The sequence below is a fragment of the Vigna unguiculata genome, chromosome 1 (genome assembly GCF_004118075.2).
Source record: "Vigna unguiculata cultivar IT97K-499-35 chromosome 1, ASM411807v1, whole genome shotgun sequence".
NCBI lineage: Eukaryota > Viridiplantae > Streptophyta > Magnoliopsida > Fabales > Fabaceae > Vigna > Vigna unguiculata.
In genome coordinates this window covers 805,427-824,949 of record NC_040279.1, presented here as the reverse complement: position 1 = coordinate 824,949, position 19,523 = coordinate 805,427, and the positions used below count along the sequence as shown (strand labels likewise).

The 19,523-nt window shown below is 25.5% G+C and overlaps 3 protein-coding genes and 1 pseudogene across 5 annotated transcripts; all 4 read left to right on the top strand.

The window, feature by feature from the left end:
* The first annotated feature begins 1,406 nt into the window (after positions 1-1,406).
* Positions 1,407-4,485, top strand: LOC114181617 (annotated as a pseudogene).
* A 2,122-nt stretch (positions 4,486-6,607) lies between these two features.
* LOC114174161 (immune-associated nucleotide-binding protein 9-like) lies at positions 6,608-9,085 on the top strand. Its single transcript, XM_028058941.1, has 5 exons — positions 6,608-6,692; positions 6,827-7,052; positions 7,671-7,939; positions 8,460-8,624; positions 8,874-9,085. Exons 2-5 carry the CDS (start codon positions 6,848-6,850, stop codon positions 9,000-9,002), a joined length of 768 nt encoding a protein of 255 aa, XP_027914742.1. The 5' UTR covers positions 6,608-6,692; positions 6,827-6,847; the 3' UTR covers positions 9,003-9,085.
* Positions 9,086-10,503: 1,418 nt separating this feature from the next.
* Positions 10,504-10,975, top strand: LOC114181606 (prostatic spermine-binding protein-like). The gene is made up of 2 exons (XM_028068110.1): positions 10,504-10,516; positions 10,629-10,975. The coding sequence occupies exons 1-2, from the start codon at positions 10,504-10,506 to the stop codon at positions 10,973-10,975; spliced, it is 360 nt and encodes a 119-aa protein (XP_027923911.1).
* A 2,478-nt stretch (positions 10,976-13,453) lies between these two features.
* LOC114174140 (immune-associated nucleotide-binding protein 9-like) lies at positions 13,454-19,459 on the top strand. 3 transcript variants are annotated; one of them, XM_028058912.1, is made up of 9 exons: positions 13,454-13,470; positions 13,769-13,976; positions 14,714-14,982; positions 15,411-15,575; positions 16,154-16,348; positions 17,144-17,369; positions 17,919-18,187; positions 18,481-18,645; positions 19,076-19,459. In XM_028058912.1, the coding sequence occupies exons 2-9, from the start codon at positions 13,790-13,792 to the stop codon at positions 19,298-19,300; spliced, it is 1,701 nt and encodes a 566-aa protein (XP_027914713.1). In that variant the 5' UTR covers positions 13,454-13,470; positions 13,769-13,789; the 3' UTR covers positions 19,301-19,459. The 3 variants fall into 3 exon arrangements, with proteins under 3 accessions (XP_027914713.1, XP_027914730.1, XP_027914723.1); XM_028058922.1 differs by lacking the exon at positions 13,454-13,470 and adding an exon at positions 13,581-13,639; XM_028058929.1 differs by lacking the exon at positions 16,154-16,348.
* The last annotated feature ends 64 nt before the right edge of the window (positions 19,460-19,523 follow it).

Sequence of the window (19,523 nt, the reverse complement as noted above, 5' to 3'; positions counted from 1 at the left end):
AATTATCAAAAACTTTATTTTTTTTTACTTTTTATACTATTAAGAGAAAGACTGAAAAATAAATAAAAAATAGGTTTCTATGATAGAAAAATAGTTTGAATAATAGGAATGAATGGATTCACTACTCTTTCATCTTAACTCTTGAATATACTTGATAATTTAATATATACACTTATTAAGCAATCTCATCCCATGAGTGGTTATTGATAAAAGTATAAGATATCTTGATAGTTTCAATTGTACTAATAGCGGATTTTGATCCAGAGTTTTGAAAAAGTCAAAATAATATAATTATTTGATAATTTTATACAAAATACCAAAACAGACAAATTTAAAAATAAATTACCTAAGTTGAGGTAAGTCGTAAGTAACTTACACGATTTCAGTATTCAATTTGCATAAAACATGTACTAAGAATACTCTAATCGTTAGCCGCAGAGACGACTTTCAACTAAACGACTACCAATTTAACTTTTGAAATTAGAAATCATGCTTATACCAGTGCTCGATGATAATTTCCACTAGGTCCCCACACTTAAAAAAGCATTAAATTTTTCATTCAAATAATATATATATATATATATATATATATATATATATATATATATATATATATATATATATATATATATATATTCTTAGATATAGAACTTATGAAAGAGTTTAGATTCTAAAAGAAAATAATTTAATCCAATTAAAATATCTTAATATTAATTGCACTAAAAAAATATTATTTTTATTTACATGTACACTTAAAACACTAATTTCTAAGCTATTTATTTAATTGCAAAAGAAGTATTTGCGAAAATGGAATATTTATGTGAAATTATTGTGACTGCTTAAGCAAAATTATTTGTGAAAAACTAATTGGAAATTTCACAAACTTTAGCTTTTTATTCTTTCACACAATTTTCTATTTGCTGGAAGTTTATGAAGAGGTAGATTTCACGTCTCTTTTTATTCTAACTTACAATTACTACTATATTATTAATTATTTTTTCAAATACTTTTCTATTTGCTGAAATCTTTGGAGTGGTAGATTTTATCTCTATTTGATTCTAACTCACAATTATCACTATATAATTAATTCCTTTTCCAAAATTTTACAATAGGTATATTATTATCTTGTTACTTTCAACCACACTTTAATTTTATTCTTTTAATATATTTACATTTTCTTGAGAAAGTTCAATTTCTTGAACATCTATAAAAGGATTTACAAAATTAGATAATTGAAACACAATCAAGTTTGGTGAAATTATTCAAAGGTGATTGTAATTTTAAATATATATATATATATATATATATATATATATATATATATATTATTTGCTTCAATAATATGATTTTTTTTTTCTGAATTATTTTAACATGTTATCTGTTATTGTAAATATTTATTTGTTGTGATGTTATTGTTTAATTTAGGTTATTTTAACTCTTTAGTTGGACGAACCGGAAATGGTAAAAGTGCAACTGGAAATAGTATTTTTGGAAGAAAAATGTCTTTAAGTCGGGAACACGTTCTGCTAGCACGTCACGTATTTGTGAATTACAAAAAGGTGTCACAAAAGATGGATCAATTATTAATATTATTAATACCCGAGGTAATTTATAGTTACTTGTTATTCATTTTATATTTTGTATTTCAATTAAGTTAAAACAAATGTATAGTGTTTTTTTTTCAATGTTAAAGAATTCTAAAGATATTCTCTTTCTTATTAGTTCAAACTTACTCAAAACAAAATCTCACTTTTAATAAAAATAACTGGAAAATAAAACTTGTCCAATACCATAATAAACATATAACACAAAGTGTTGATAATATTTCTCTTCCATCTCTTTTTCTTTCTTCTTTTATAAATATATCTTAATGCTAAAATATATTTTGTATGCGGGAAATAATAGTTTTTTGTATTTAATTTCTTAATTTTATTCTTATAATTTTTTTTATTTAAAGAAAAAAAACGTTATCACTTGTCCTTGCTTTTGTTTTGAAATTTTCATCAATAATAACATAATTTATCTCCACAAGCACACATGTTAATTTTATTTTGATGTCTTTGTAAAGTATGGTGATTTTTTTTTTAGTTATGATGTTTTTGTTTTCAATATAAGCCATTATTTCATTGAAATCATAGTGAGCTCTTCTTGTGTTGTTAGACCATAAATACTATATATGTATAGTTATAAAGAATTTAATCTTACATTTACAACCTAACACATTTTGTAGGGCTATTTGATGGAAGTGATTCTATTGGAAAAGAAATAATCAAATGTATTGATATAGCTAAAGATGGAATTCATGCAATTCTCGTTGTGTTCTCTGTTAGAACTCGTTTTTCTGAAGAGGAACAAGCTACTTTACGTGTCTTGAAAATTTTGTTTGGACACAAAGTTATTGATTATATGATTGTAGTCTTCACAGGAGGTGATGAACTTGAATATAATGAAGAAACACTAGATGATTATTTGGGTCAAGGATGTCCACAACCTCTTAAGGTATTTTATCATATTATCATTTAGATAAATGTATATAATGTTTTGTTCTCATAATTCTTAAGTAATAATTTTTGTTGTTATACTTAAATGGTCAAAATTAAAAAAAAATGGGATGATGTCTACGATAAGAAACTTTTATTTGTAGTATTATCCATTATTTAAATTTAGGGTTTAGAGTTTGATTAGTAGGATGATACTCATTTTCGTTCAGATGTATCAGTTTGGTATTGCTTTTAAAAAGGTATTAATTGCGTCCCAACCTTTTGAAAAAGTGTCTCAATTAGGTCCTTTTCAAAACAAAATTTACTGATAAAAGTCATCAATAACAAAACATGGGTTAACATTTATAAAATTGAAATATGTTATGATGTCATTTTCAATAAAATTTTAATATATTTAAACTTATTACCATAAAATTATTAGGATAGAGTTCTTACCCTTATCACACTTTCTCTCTTTATATTATATTTAAACTTCTTTTTATATATATGAAAATTTGTTATCAAGGATTAAATATAATTAAAAGTGACAAATACATTGGTGGTGTTGTATATCATAAAGATTTAATTATTATTAGTTTAAGATATTTTATAATTATATATCATTTTAATATTGTTGTAGGATATTTTACTCCAATGTGACAATCGTAAAGTACTTTTTGACAACAAGACTAAGGATGAATCAAAACAACTACAACAAGTTCAAGAGCTTCTCAATTTTGTTAACATAGTTCTATCAAAGAATAATGGACAACCATATACAAATAACACATTTATAAAATCGCAGGTAAAAAGTTATAATTAATTGTGAAACATTTCTTAAATTTTATAAATACACACCACAAAAAGGTATATTTTTTTAAAAAAATAGTAGAAACTAAAATGATAATGCGAACAAAAGTACATGATGAACTAAAACAAATTTATATGGTAAATGTTATCCTTTCATGTTAAATACTTTCATAGATTTTTTTTTTGGACTATTGAAAAAAAAAGATAAATTAAATTAAGATGAAGTCATTTTGTCTAGTAATCATAATAATGGAACTACTCATTTTGTCTAGTATCTTTTTAACCTTATATCAGATGGTATCATAACTTCGATAATGAATATACTTCTATGATAAAAATATAATATAATATACTCATATCTAAGTATTTTACATGTATAGAGAATATGATTATGAATATTGAATATTACTTCATTATTGTACTTTTGTTACTACAATGATAATTTTATCATGATATATAGGAAGGATCAAAACTGAAAGAAGAAACAACAAATCTTTTAGAAAAATTGAAAGAAGAAAGAGTCGAAAGGCTTAAGGTTGAAAAAAAATTGAAGTCAACACAAGCTTTATCAAATGATGAAAGTAAAAATTTGAAGTATAATCAAGAGTTACCAAATACAAGACCTCATATACTTCATCATTTATTGTCCATATGTAAAAATCTATTTTCTAAAATTCTCTAATTTTAGTACTATTTTATGTTCACAATCCAATTATCTGTAAGGAATGTTATGTATATATATTGCATTAGGACAATGAAATTTCGACAACTTTCTCTTACAACATGAGATGACATCTTCTAAGTAGTTTTGAAATATAGAAATGAAAAAAAGGAAAGCCACCTAGAAAATGTCACCTTATATTATAAGAGAAAATTGTCAAAATTTAGTTGTTACTAATATCTGAGATGCATTAATTACCATAGACTTGTAAGAATTACCATAAGCTTGTGTATTTTAACATTCAAAATACTATATTCAAATAAATAATTAAATTGTATGATTATTTATGATTCAAGCAATTTCAATCCCTAAATATTTTAGGGTCTTGTCGAATTGAATGTATCCTTACCACAATCCTTTGTCACCCCTTCTATCTCTATTTATAGTTTCAATTTATGGGTAAATGTTAAACATTTTCTTAGCAATTATAATTAAGGGTTGTCCTATATTCAGATTCTATTTGGAAATCCTTAATTTAATGTATGTACTTATTAAGCAATTATATCATTGATTATTAATAAAAGTATAAGATACCTTATCGGTTTCAATTTTGCCCCATTAATGATATATAATAATAGGATGTATATGTTTTAATGTGTTTGGGAATCTTATATTACGATGACTCTATAAACTCTAAATTCTAATGATTATAAACTCCTAATTATTTTTGTTTCGTTATCTTTAGGAGAAGACTTTTTTACGTTAATCTTTGGTTATGAATAATTTTCATTTTTCTCACAGTCCGTTAAATTTTAATGGAGTGGTCACCATCATAAAAATGTAATAAAATTAAATCAAAATAATGTTATTTTACATAAATTGTTGACATTTTTTGTTTATCTTTTCTTGCTTATGTTATCGAGCCCTTAATAATTTAATAAATTAAAAAAATACGAAAATTGAAAATTTTGATGATAACATGAGATAAAAAAAAATGTTGTGGTGAAAGTTGTAATGGGGATAGCTGATATAATTTTTTTTTTATTTGGTATGCGTACATAATTATAGTGATGTAATTGTTTTCAAATAAAATGTTATTAATTATTATTTAATTAAATGAAGAGGAAAATTACTTTGGTGAGACGAAGGTAGGAATGTGATTACCTACGAAAAAATGGATTTGACAAAAAGAAAAATAAAAACATACTTGACTCATAGAGTGAAAATCAAGAAAAAAAGTTAGTAGAAATTGATAAATTAAAAAAATAAAGAAAAATCATTACTCTTTTGATCATAGTTATGCTTTCGATTATATATATACATATATATATATATATATATATATATATATATATATATAATTGACAGTTTTTTTGTACACCCATGTATCTGAATCTATAGATAGATAGATTTTTAACTTAAAACTAATTATCAAAAGCTTAAGTCTTATGCACGTATTAGAATTCCTAGAAACTAATGTGTTAGATAATCTAGAATATAGTATGCATCTTTACCTCCACAAATATAGTGCAATTTCCACTCAAAATATATAACATTTTCTATATTTGCTTTAAAAGAACAATTATATGTGCTTCCACACAAACTGACAAATTCATAAGTGATAATAGAATATAATTAAAGTTAAATAAATAAAAATATACTATATTAGCATATATTCACATACTTCACAACTTAATCCAATTAAAATATCTTAATAGTAATCCCATTAAAAAATCTTAATTTTATTTATATGCTGACTTAAAAACTAATTAAAAGTTTAAATAAATTTGTGTCAGCCAGGAATATAAATATGGTAATCATGGGTTCCAAACACCAATGTGGAAGCTCTTTAATTGGTAAACAGTATTTTTGGAAATATATATATATATATATATATATATATATAAGGGTTAAATATATTTTTTGTCTCTTAATTTTTAGTGAAAATTGAAATTAGTCCACTTTTAAACCTTTGAACCAATTTAGTCTCTCATCTCTAGAAATGGTGGATTTAGTTTTTTAAATCAAATTGTTGTAAGTTTATTTCACGTTTCAAACGAGTTTCTCAACTAACATTGAGGTAGAAATGTGTAAAACAGTATAAGCAAACTCAAATACTATCATGAATGTATTTGAAATGTCAAATAAACTTAACAAAATTTTGTTAAAAGGACTAAATTCATGCTTTGCTAAAGTTGAACGACTAAATTGGACCAAAGTTTCAAAAAATGACTAATTCTAATTTTTACTGAAAGTTACAAGATAAAAAACATATTTTACCCGATGTGAAATTATTAAGATGGCTTACAATATTATATGTGAATCTAAACTTACATAAATTTTACAAGCTTAAACTTTCTTTCTTCCACATTTTTTTATTTAATTTTTTATCTCTTTGAAGAAGTAGATGTTACATCTCTTTCCGATGTAACTTACAATTATCCATACTTTATTAATTTCTTTTCTTACATATCAATATTAGATATTTTATTATCTTATTACTTTCAAACAAATATATTCTTATCGTGTTATTTCTATACAAGTATATTATTATCTTGTTATTTTCACACAAGTATATTGTTATCTTGTTACTTTCAACCACACTTTGGTTAAACTTTTCAATAAGCTTTGATTTCATTTATGCTTTCTTAAACAAGTTTAGTTCTTATTTGAGCAACTATAAATTGGTCATGAATGTTAATAATTTAAGTCAAACTACGTTTTTTTCAAATTATTCATTGGTCAGTCATACACATTTATCTATATATTCTATGCTTGATTTTTTTTTTCGTTTGTTTTAACATATTTTTAATTGTTATAAATGTATGTTTGTTGTGTTGCTATTGTTTTATTTAAGTTATTTTTGAACTTGCAGTTATAATCTGAATTTGATACGATGGAACAAATTCCCTTATTTAACAAAGAGAAGACACTGGTTTTAGTTGGACGAACTGGAAATGGTAAAAGTGCAACTGGAAATAGCATATTGGGAAGAAATGTCTTTAAACTAAGAAAAAAATCTTCTGGTGTGTCACATATTTGTGAATTACAAAAAAATATCACAAAAGATGGATCAATTATTAATGTTATTAACACTCCAGGTAACATGTGATTCTTTACTTGTGATTTATTAAATATTTTGTATTTAGTTAACTTAAAACAAATGTAATTACATTGATTATTTCAGGATTGAAGAGTGTTAACACCATTCTCTTTCTTAATAGCTAAAATTTGGTAAAAATTAAATTTTTTGATAAGTCTCTCTTCTAAATAAGAAACAACTGAAAAATAAAACTTACCCAATATAACAATAAACATATTGGAAAGAGTGCTACTAATATTTTTCTTCAATCTATGTTTTTGATAATTTTATCATGTACAAATTTGTTTTAATGCTTAAATTTATTTTGGATGCTAAAAAATAAAACGTTTATGTTCTTAACTCCTTAATTTTGTTCTCATAATCTTTCTATCCTTTTTAGATACTTATCTCTCTCTTTTTTCTTGTTTTCAACTTGTTATTAATAATATTATGGTTTATGTCCACGTCCATATATATTAATTTAGTTTTGATGATATTTTTTTAATTATGTTGTTTTTGTTTCTAATTAAGTGATTATGCGAAAAGTATAGTAATTTCTTCTTTCACTGTGATTAAGACTGAATAATATGTATAAACATAAAAAGTTTATTCTAAAATCTAAAATTATGTTTTGTAGGACTATTTGATGGAAGTGACTCTGTTGGAAAAGAAATAATTGAATGTATTGATTTGGCTAAAGATGGATTTCACGCACTTCTTGTAGTATTTTCTGTTAGAACTCGTTTTTCGGAAGAGGAAGAAGCTACTTTACGTGTTGTGCAAACTTTGTTTGGACACAAAATTATTGACTACATGATTATAGTCTTCACCGGAGGAGATGAGCTTGAATATAATAAAGAGACATTGGATGATTATTTAGGTCAAGAATGTCCACAACCTCTTAAGGTATCTTATCATATTATTATTTACATGAGAATATGTGTGAACATTAAGAAACTCTTAAATATAATGATGTGTATTTCATTATTCAAATTTAGATGTAATGTCTTACCAATAAAGTATTTCCCTTATCTCTATTTCTCTCTATCTATCTATATTAGATTAAAATTTCTTAACATACCATTGTTAGAATATACATGTTTAAGTTTAGGAGTAACAAGTACATTGGTAGTGTTGTATATGGTGAATTTTTTCAAAATAATAAATTCAAGATATTTCATTTGTAGTTATAATATGACTATTTTTTTTTTAAATATATAATTGGTCATATCAGAAAAATAGATACTCTTTTATTTATATATTTTGTAGACAAATTATAGTTAAATAAATTGAGAATTATTGTATTATAGACATTCTTCATATACATGCTTAATTATTACTCATTCATTTAATATTATTTTTGTGTTAATTTCTTAGATTATATATTTAAAATTTTGAAGATTCTTAAAGAATTTTAATATTGTAGGATATTTTACTCCAATGTGACAATCGCAAAGTGCTTTTCAATAACAAGACCAAGGATGAAACAAAACAAATACAACAAGTTCAACAACTTCTCAATCTTGTAAACATGGTTATATCGAAGAATAATGGAGAATCATATACCAATCAAACATTTGTAAAATCACAGGTAACAAATTTATACATTTTGAAAAAATTTCCTAGATTTTATAAAAATCATCTCTACATAACACACCAATTTTACATTCGCACTATTTCTCAATTTTTAAACTCTCTGGTGTGCACTAACATCAATCAAAGTATGATATTAGTGTTTTTGAGTTTTTATATTAAATATTTGCATATATAGAAAATATTGAATACTATTTAATTATTGTTATTTTGTTATTACAAATGATAATTGTATCTTGATATATAGGAAGGATCACCATTGAAACCAGAAACTGCTGATCTTTTGGAAAAGTTAGAAGAAGAAAGAATTGAAAGACTTAAGATTGAAGAAAAATTGAAGTCAGCACAAGCTAGAATGATGAAATTTGAAAACTGAGATATAATCTTGAGTATCAAAATTCAACAACTAATGTCTATTGGCATTATCTAATTTTAGTATTATTTTATATTCACAATTCAAGTATTTGTAAGATTATATATATATATATATATATATATATATATATATATATATATAATGTATCATGTATTACCATAAACTATTTTATCATTCAAAGTATTGTATTAAAATAAATAAAATGTATGATTGTTTATGATCTAAAGTAAATTTTCAGACTCTAATTTTAAATATTTAGAATTGAAGGGTGATGGTTTTTTTTTTTTTCAAATAAGGGTCCCAAATTCAAATGGTTTTATTTTTTTAGATTTTTCACATTTTGCTATTATATTATGTAACTTATATATTAATTTTTTGCAAAAGTAGACATGCAAATATTTTAATGAAATATACCGAAAGTGGAAAATGCATTGTGTTTTCGGTGAAAATAGAAAATTAAAATATTTTATTCAGAAAGAAGTATGATTTTTCTTTTTATTCAAACTAACAATATTCTTCAATTTTCAATTTAAATAATTCCTTTTTCTTAAAAATTATAAATTTAATAGAAAACAGTCGAATTCGGTGCTTAAATAATTGTTACAACAATTAAAATTTACTTTCATATAATTATCTAAAACTTCCTTGTTTTGAGTAAAAATACATTTTCATTTATTTTTTATATTTATGAGAAAGACTTCAAAATAAATAAAAAATATGTTTCAATGCAAGAAAAATAACTTGGATAGAAACAATGACTAATCAATAAAATTCTTATTCACTTTTTTACCTTAACTCTTGAATATACCTTGAAATTTGATACAAAGAGAAAGATACGTACGTTTGATGATATTAATATTTGTAATAATTTCGAAAACATTACAAGACTATAAGGTCTTGCTAGCTTTTAATTTGTTGCACGAATGTGTGTATGGATATGCATAAGTGTTTGTGAATTTAAGTATGAGTCACATAGAAAAGATAGAGTTGATAAATTATAAGATAGAAGATTATTAAATTTATTGTATTAAGGTTTTAAGTCATATGTTATATTAATTTTTTATTTGGTTTAGGTTTAGGCTTAAAATCAACACTTTCTTTCAAAAGTGCTAAACTATTCATTGAACCTTAAGGAAGCAATTCATTTTTTTTATAGAACATTTTATTGAACCAATTCATTTTTTTTTTCAAGAATTTATATTTTCTTGTGATGAAATCTTCTATTTGGATAGAGAAATTAAAAAATATTTGAAATGCAGACAATTTTTTGAAGTATTTTAATTAGCTAAAGTAGTAGAAATTCAAATACCCTTAAAATAGGTCAAATTATAAATTCTTCTCACTCCACCTCCCACTCTAGACATCTTTGGTAAAGTTGTTAATTTGACCTAGTCCATAGGTAGGCTCAACGAGTCGGGCTGACGACTCGACGAGTCGGGTGGGCTCGACGACCACGAAAAACCGGAATGGCCTGACGACTGAGATAGATTGGGCAAGCCCGATGACCGAGACAGGTCGGGTAGGCCCGACGACACAAACGGATCGGGCAGGCCCAAAGACTCACACGAGTCGGGCCAACCTGACAGCCCATAGGTATCGGGCTGGCTTGACACAAAAATAGGTCAGGCGAGCCCGACAACCTAGACAGGTCGGACAAGCCCGACGATAAAGATGGGTCGGGGGGTCCCGATGATCAAGACGATCCAAACGACCAAGATGGGCCTAACGCAAAAGATGAGTCAGATGGGCCCTTTGATAAATACAGGTCCAACGACAAAGATGGGTCGGGGGGTCCCGATGATCAAGACGATCCAAACGACCAAGACGGGCCTAACGAACAAGATGAGTCAGATGGGCCCTTTGATAAATACAGGCCCAACAATCAAGACGAGTTGGACATGTTCGACGACCAAGACGGACTATACGGGCCTGACGATCAAGACGGGCCAAACAGGCCTAACGATCAAGATTGACCAGGTTGACACGACAACCAAGATGAGTTGGACGGGCCCGACAACTCAAACAGGACGGGCATGCCCAATGACCCACACGTGTCGGGCGAGTCCGACGATCGAGATGTAGCAGGTTGCCTGACAACACAAACAGGTTGGATGAGCTCGACGAACCAAACGGGTTCGACGACCCAGACGGGTCGGATGGGTTCAATGACCAAGATGGACAAGACAAACTCAACAACCAAGACGGGTCGAACGAGCCCAATTTGTTGAAGTTTCTCGTTCGACCTGGCCCGTCTGGGTCGTCAAGTCAACCAGCTTGGCTGGGTAGTCGGGCCGGCCCAACCCATTTGATTCCTCGAACCCGTTTCTAAATTTATCATGAATTCAAAACATAATTAAGCCTAAAATAAATAGTGTTAAAATGAAATTTTATATTATAAGAAATTTAATTTTTTATGCAAACAAGAAATTGAAATGTAAGATATTTTAATTTCTTTATCCAAACAAGTTATTTAAAAAATGAAGGGAATTTAATTGCAAGCAATTTAAATACAATACATTTCAATTTCTTAGCATTGTTGAAATTCTTCATCCAAACGCAAGGTAATAGTGTGTTTGGATGAGAAGTATTAAGTTAAAAGTATTAAGTGTGTTTATGATAAAATTTAAAGTAGGACGTACATAAATTAACTTAAATCAAGTGTACAATCTATATTGAGTGACTATTTATGATGGTCACTAGACAAGGAAGATTTTATTATTATATTAAATTCAATTTACATTATAAAGAAAAAATATTATAAATTATAAATATATAAACAAAATAAACATGGATTCTATGGATAATAGATAATTAAGGTGAATCATTTGGGAATGAAATAAGCTTTAAGATATAAAGTATGTCTCAAAATCAACAAGTAATTATGTTAAATTGACTAATACCATTGAGTAATTTGCTATCAAAAGATAAGGTAATGTAATGATTTCATGCCTATAAATATTTTGAAAAAATTCGTGTATGTGTGATGTAAAATCATGATGCACAAACTAAAATAAAAAGGATTATATATATATATATATATATATATATATATATATATATATATATATATATATATATATATATATATATATATATATATATATATATGTGTGTGCATATGTGTGTGGTTATATTAAATTTCAATTATATCATTATATAAAATGTCCAATTCTAGTAATTGTTCTCTACTTAAGTAAAATCGAAGTGTGTTTGAATGTAACAAGAAAATAGTATACCTAAACCAAAGGAGTGATAAAAGAATAAAAAAGACAACTCAAAGATTAAGTTAAAAATGAAAGAAAAGTATAATTCTCTTTCAAAAAACTTGAAAAAATAGAAAATGAAGAACGCCTAAAAATACTTCAGGAAACACTTTGAGACTTACTATAACCAACATATTTGTTTTAATCTTTAATGTTTAATAGCTTATTTTGTCTCGCTATTTGAGATATTTTTCACTCGTCCTACTATTTTGGATATTCTCAAATTTGTCTCACGTTTTAAAAAATGGCTTAATGTTTTTTTTTTGTCAAATTGATGATAAAAATGTATGTGATCATAATGGCACGAATGTGAAACTTTGGTTGATGATGTTTATTATAATTTTATTTTTGTTTTAATATTTTACCCATTTAAGATAAAAAATAAAATTGAAAAGTTAACCCCTTACTCATAAACCATTGGCACCCCCACTCCCAACGTATATGATTTCAAATGTCCAACTTTTTTTATAATTGTAATGAAGGATTCACTTATATTCAGATTGTATTTGGGAATCCCTATTTATGCACTTATTAAGAATTTTTATGAGTGATCATTAATAAAAGTATAGATACCTTAGTAGTTTCAATAGTGCACCATTGATGATAATCATAAGATGCATAATTAATGTCTTTTAATGTGTTAATATTATGTTATAAGTGCTTGTTTATATTAAAGAGTTAGATAGTTTGAATTATGATTTAGTGGGGTTTGAAAAAAAGAATCTTTTAATTTATTTAAAGGTTAAATATGTTTTTGTCCTTCAACTTACGTTTCAAACACGTTTCCCAGCTAACATTGAAATTAAAATGTGTCAAATTGTGTAAATAAACTAAAATGCTATAATTTAAGATATAGGTTTCATGTTTCTACAAAAAGTAACTTACAAAATTTCTTCTCATTGAAACTTAGAATTGCCATTACACTATTAATTCCTTTTCCATTTCTTCTTATTGAAACTTAGAATTATCATTACACTAGTAATTCCTTTTTCATATATCATATTAGGTATATTATTATCTTGATACTTTCAAACAAGTATATTATTATCTTGTTACTTTCATCCACACTTTGGTTATTCTTTTTAATGTGCTTTATTTTCATTTGTACGCTTTTAAACGAGTTTAGTTTCTTATTTGAGCAACTATAAAATGGTTATCAAAGTTAGATAATTCAAACAAAACCAAGTTTCTCAAATTATTCAAAGGTATATTATTATCTTGTTACTTTCATCCACACTTTGGTTATTCTTTTTAATGTGCTTTATTTTCATTTGTATGCTTTTAAACAAGTTTAGTTTCTTATTTAAGCAAATATAAAATGGTTATCAAAGTTAGATAATTCAAACAAAACCAAGTTTCTCAAATTATTCAAAGGTCATTATAATTATTATTATATATGCACTATATCCTGTGTTTCAAAATATTTTATTTTCTTAGTTGTTTTAACATATTATTTGTTATTTTTGTTGTTATTATTTTTTTGTTGTGATCTTTAATATGCAGTTGCAACCTGAATTTGATATAATGGAACAAATTTCCTTGTCTAATAAAGAGAAGACATTAGTTTTAGTTGGACGAACCGGAAATGGTAAAAGTTCAACTGGAAATAGCATTCTCAATAAAAAGGCTTTTAAATCAAGAACTCGTATGTGTGAACTACAAAAAACCGTCGCAAAAGATGGATCCATTATTAATGTTATTGACACTCCAGGTAATTCGAATCACATATAATTCATTATATAATTTATATTTGATTTAAGTTAAAGTGTTTTTTTTATTATTTCAATATGCTAACAATATTCTCTATCTTATTAGCTAAATTTTATTGAAAATTACATAGTTTAATAATTCTCACTCTTGAATCATAACAACTTACAAACCAAACCTACTCAATATTACAATAAACTTGTTTCTCTTATCTAGACATGTCAAAGTGAGCCAATCTGGCTCACACGGGTTGACTCATCACGAGCCGAGTTGAAAATGAGTGAACCTAACCCGGCTCACTTTATGGTGAGCCAAAAATTTCGCAACTCGGCTCAACTTACCACGGGTTGGTGGGTTAAGTGGGTTGGCTCACCAACCCACATAAAAGAAATTATTTATTTATTTTTAAGTATTCAAATTTTCCTCAATCTCTTTTTTTTTTTAATTTTGTTTTTATTTCTTTTATATTTGAAAAAAAAAAAAATCATCACATATTTTTGTTCTTGTTTTCTACTTTTCAAATAATAACAACAAAGGTTTATGTCTATCAGCATATATTCTAATTTTTTTTTATTTTGTTTGAAAGGTATAATTATTTCTTTAAGCTACTTTTTTTGTTTTTAGTAAAAATCATTCAACGATTCAAAATTATAGTGATTTATTTTTGTGAGACATAAGTTGCATAGTTGTATCAATATAAAAAATTTAATCTTAAATCTAAAAAACTAATATATTTTGTAGGACTATTTGATGGAAGTGATTCTATCGAAAAAGAAATAATCAAATGTATTGATTTGGCTAAAGATGGAATTCATGCAATTCTTGTGGTATTCTCTGTTAGAACTCGTTTTTCTGAAGAGGAACAAATTATTTTAAGTGTCTTGCAAACTTTGTTTGGACAAAAAATTGTTGATTACATGATTATAGTCTTCACTGGTGGAGATGAACTTGAATATAATGGAGAGACGCTAGATGATTATATAGGTCAAGGATGTCCACAACCTCTTAAGGTATCTTACAATTATCATAAATTTATATATTTAATTTTGTTTATTCTCATTATTCTTGATAATTCTTGTTATTATACATATTGTAAAAAATTAAAAAAATAAATGCATGTGACTATATGAATATTAATAAACTCTTAATCATAACAAGTTTAGTTCTAACTTACCTTAAAATTCTCACCCTTGTCTCTCTTTCTCTATATATTTGATTTAAATTTTTTAATATATGATTAAAAGATATAGTTATATATTTAACTCACAAATGTGTACATAAATTATATTTAAATAATCAAAAATTATTATATTATAGAGATATTATTCGGTAACAAGCATAACTCTTACTCATTTATTTAATATATTGTCTTAATTTCTTAGATTGTATAGAACTTTAGAAATTTGATGATTTTGATAGAGTTTTAATATTGTTGTAGGATGTTCTACTCCAATGTGACAATCGCAAAGTGCTTTTTGATAACAAGACTAAAGATGCAACAAAGCAACTACAACAAGTTCAACAACTTCTCAATCTTGTGAATATGATCATATCAAAGAATAATGGACAACCATATACGAATAAAACATTTGTAAAATCACAGGTAAAAAAAAATATAAATTATGAATATTTCTTTGAAATTTTATAAAAATTGGCACTACAAAAGAAAATCTTTAAGAAAAAAAAACTAAAATGCAAATCCAAACTTTCTTAGGTTTTTCTTGACTTTTTAAAACAAAAGAATGATTACAAATTAAGTTGAAGTGATTTTTTGTGTAGTTTAGCATGTTAGTTATGTTAAGATTAATCATGTTATATTGTGATGACTAGAAACTCCTTATTTGTGCTACCGGGGTTATGAAATAATTTTGAATTTTTTTGTTCTTGTTCTGATTAGTTGATTTTTATGGAGTGGTGATGTAAAAAATAAATTAAAAGAATGTTATTTTGCATATATTATTAAAAAAAATATTGACATTTTAGTTTCTTAACTTTTTCTTGGTATTTGTTATCATGCCCTTAAAAGTTTAATAAACCGAAAAAAAGTACAAAAATTGAAAATTTTAATAAATATGCTTCTACAATGTAATAAAAATATAATCATATGTAAGTATTTGCACATATAAAAAAATATGAGTTTGAATATTTAATTTTAAACTATAATTTTATTTCAATTTATAGGAAGGATCAAAATTAAAACAAGAAAGTTCAAATCTTTTGAAAAGATTGGAAGAAGAAAGAGTTGAAAGACTTAAGATTGAGGAAAATGGAAAGTTAACACAAATTATGATGAATGATGAAATTCAAACTTTGAAGTATAATCTTGAGTCAACAAATAGAAGGCCAACGAGTAGAAGGCCACATGTACCACGACAAGTAATTTCTAACTATCACATTCTCTAATTTAGCATTATTTTATCTTCGGTGCTCAAGTATTTTGTATACACTTGTGTATTTTACCATTCAAAGTATTATATTTGAATAAGTAAAATGTATGATTATTTATGATCTGTGAGAAATTTTGAGTCTCTAATTTTAAATATAATAGGGTCATAGTGAAGGGTGGAGAAATTTTTACCAATTGAGCTTCACAAATTCAAAGTTCTTTTATTAATTTATGTTATCACAATATTATTAAGTTTTTTTTTACAAAGTTGATAATAAATATGCTTATAGTTTTTCATTAATTTCATATTAAATGAGTTTGAAATGAACTTGGAAATTTATATTATATATGCTTAGGACAATGACATGGATTAAATTGGAAATTTCCAACTATATTGCATGCAAAGTTACTTGTGAATCTAACTCTAACACTTTACAAAGTTTAACTTTCTTTCACAAATTTTTTCAAATTTTTGAAGTCTTTGAAAAGGTAGATTTCGCATATCTTTTGATTCTAACTTACAATTATCATTGTGCAATTAATTCCTTTTCCGCATCTATATTATTATGTGTTACTTTCAATCACATTTTGCTTATACTTTTCACTATGCTTTGTTTTTATTTGTACTTTCTTAAACAAGTTTAGGTTTTCATTGAACAAGTATAAAATGGTTTTCAATGTTTGATAACATATGTCATTATATATAATTCATGTTTTAAAATAATTTTGTAATTGTTTCAACATATTATTTGTTATTGTTTATTTATGTTATTTTTAACTTGCAGTTGCAACCTGAATTTGATATGATAGAACGCAAATCCTGGTGTAATGAAGAGAAGACTCTAGTTTTAGTTGGACGAACTGGAAATGGCAAAAGTGCAACTGCAAATAGCATTCTCGGAAGAAATGCTTTTAAATCAAATAGATATTCTTCTAGTATGTCACGTATTTGTGAAATACAAAAAAATGTCATAAAAGATGGATCAATTATTAATGTTATTAACACTCCAGGTAATCTCTTACTTATAATTCATTGTATAATTTGTATTTGATTTATATTAAAACAAATTTAATTACCTCAATTATTTGAATATTTATAAATGTTAACAATATTATGTTTTTTATTAACTAAAATATAATGAAAATTACATCTAAATCAAAACAACTAAAAAATAAACCTACCAACATCACAATAAATATATTAGAAAGAGTGTTAAAATCCCACTTTTGTTATTTGATACTTTTGTCTTGTTTTGATGCTTAAATATATTTTGAAGGCCAAAAATAAAATGTTTTTAGTTTTAATTCCTTGATTTTGTTCTTATAATTTTTTATCTTTTGAAAAAATAGTTTTAAATTTTTAGTCATTAACAATAACAATGATTTATGTCTATGAACGTGTGTATAATATATATATATATATATATATATATATATATATATATATATATATATATATATTAATTTTGTTTTTCTATCTTTGAAAAGTGTGTTTTTTTTAAGTTTTGATTGTTTTGCTTTTAGTTAAAGTAATTATGTCTTGTCTTCTATATTTTGTAGGACTATTTGATGGAAGTGATTATGTTGAGAAAGAAATGATTAAGTGTTTGGATTTGGCTAAAGATGGAATTCATGCAATTCTTGTGGTGTTTTCTGTTAGAACTCGTTTTTCTGAAGAGGAACAAGCTACTTTACGTGTCTTGCAAACATTATTTGGACACAAAATAATTGATTACATGATCATAGTTTTCACCGGAGGAGATGAGCTTGAATATAACAAAGTGACATTGGATGATTATTTAGGTGAAGAATGTCCCCAGGCTCTTAAGGTATCTTATTGTATTATGATTTAAATGAATATGTACAATTGTTTATTCTCGTTATTCCTAAATCTAGAGTAGTTGTCATTGAAAAAATAACTTAACACACACATATATATAATCAAAGTAACTGCAAATTATATTTAAATAAACCAAGAATTATCATATTATTGACATATTGTTCAATTACATGTTTAACTATTAGTCATCCTATTAATACAATTTTATGTTATTTTTAGATTACATATTTAGAATTTTGATGATTTTGATAGAATTCTAATATTGTTCCATTATTGTTGTAGCATATTTTACACCAATGTGATAATCGCAAAGTGCTATTTGATAACAAAACTAAGGATGAAACAAAGCAACTACAACAAGTTCAGCAACTTCTCAATCTTGTGAACATGGTTATATTAAAGAATAATGGACAACCATATACAAATAGAACATTTGTGAAATCACAGGTAAAGAGTTTATAAATTCTGAAAATATTTCTTAAATTTGATTAAAACATACTCCACAAAAATGATATTAAACTAAATAATAAAATGTAAATGCAAACAAAAGCATATGATGAGCTAAAACAAAACTTTGGACTTATGAAAGGAGATATTGGTTAGATTAAGTTGAATTCATTTTGTTTCATCGTGTTAGATTTATCAACTTAATAGGGGGAATTGATTTTGTCATTTGTAGTTTTAAGTATTTTTTCAGTATTATATTAGATGATATCATAACTTAAGCAATAAATATGCTTCTACAACATAATAAAAATAATAATATACTCGTGTATAAGTATTTGCATATATGAAAAAAATATGAGTATGAATATTAAATATTACTTTATTATTGTTCTTCTGTTATTGCAAATGATAATTTTATTCTAATATATAGGAAGGGTCAAAGCTGAATCAACAAACTATAAATCTTTCGGAAAAGTTGGAAGAAGAAAGAGTTGAAAGACTTAAGATTGAAGAAAATTTTAAGTTAACACAAGCAATGTTGAATAATGAAATTCAAACTTTGAGATCTAATCTTGAGTCAGCAAATAGAAGACCATCTATGCCCCGACTACAACCTATGCTCCGACAAGTAATGTCTAGTTGCCACGTTCTCTGAGTTTAGCACTATTTATAAGGCTATTTCTGTGTGTATATATACAATTATCTGTGTGAAAAAATGTGTGATGTATTTTACCATTCAAAGCACTGTATTCCGAACAATAAAATGTATGATTCAAATAAATAAAATGTATGATTATTTATGATGCAAGAGAAATTTACAGCCTCTAATTTTAAATATTTTAGGGTTATATTGAAGGGTAAAGAACTATGATGCACAT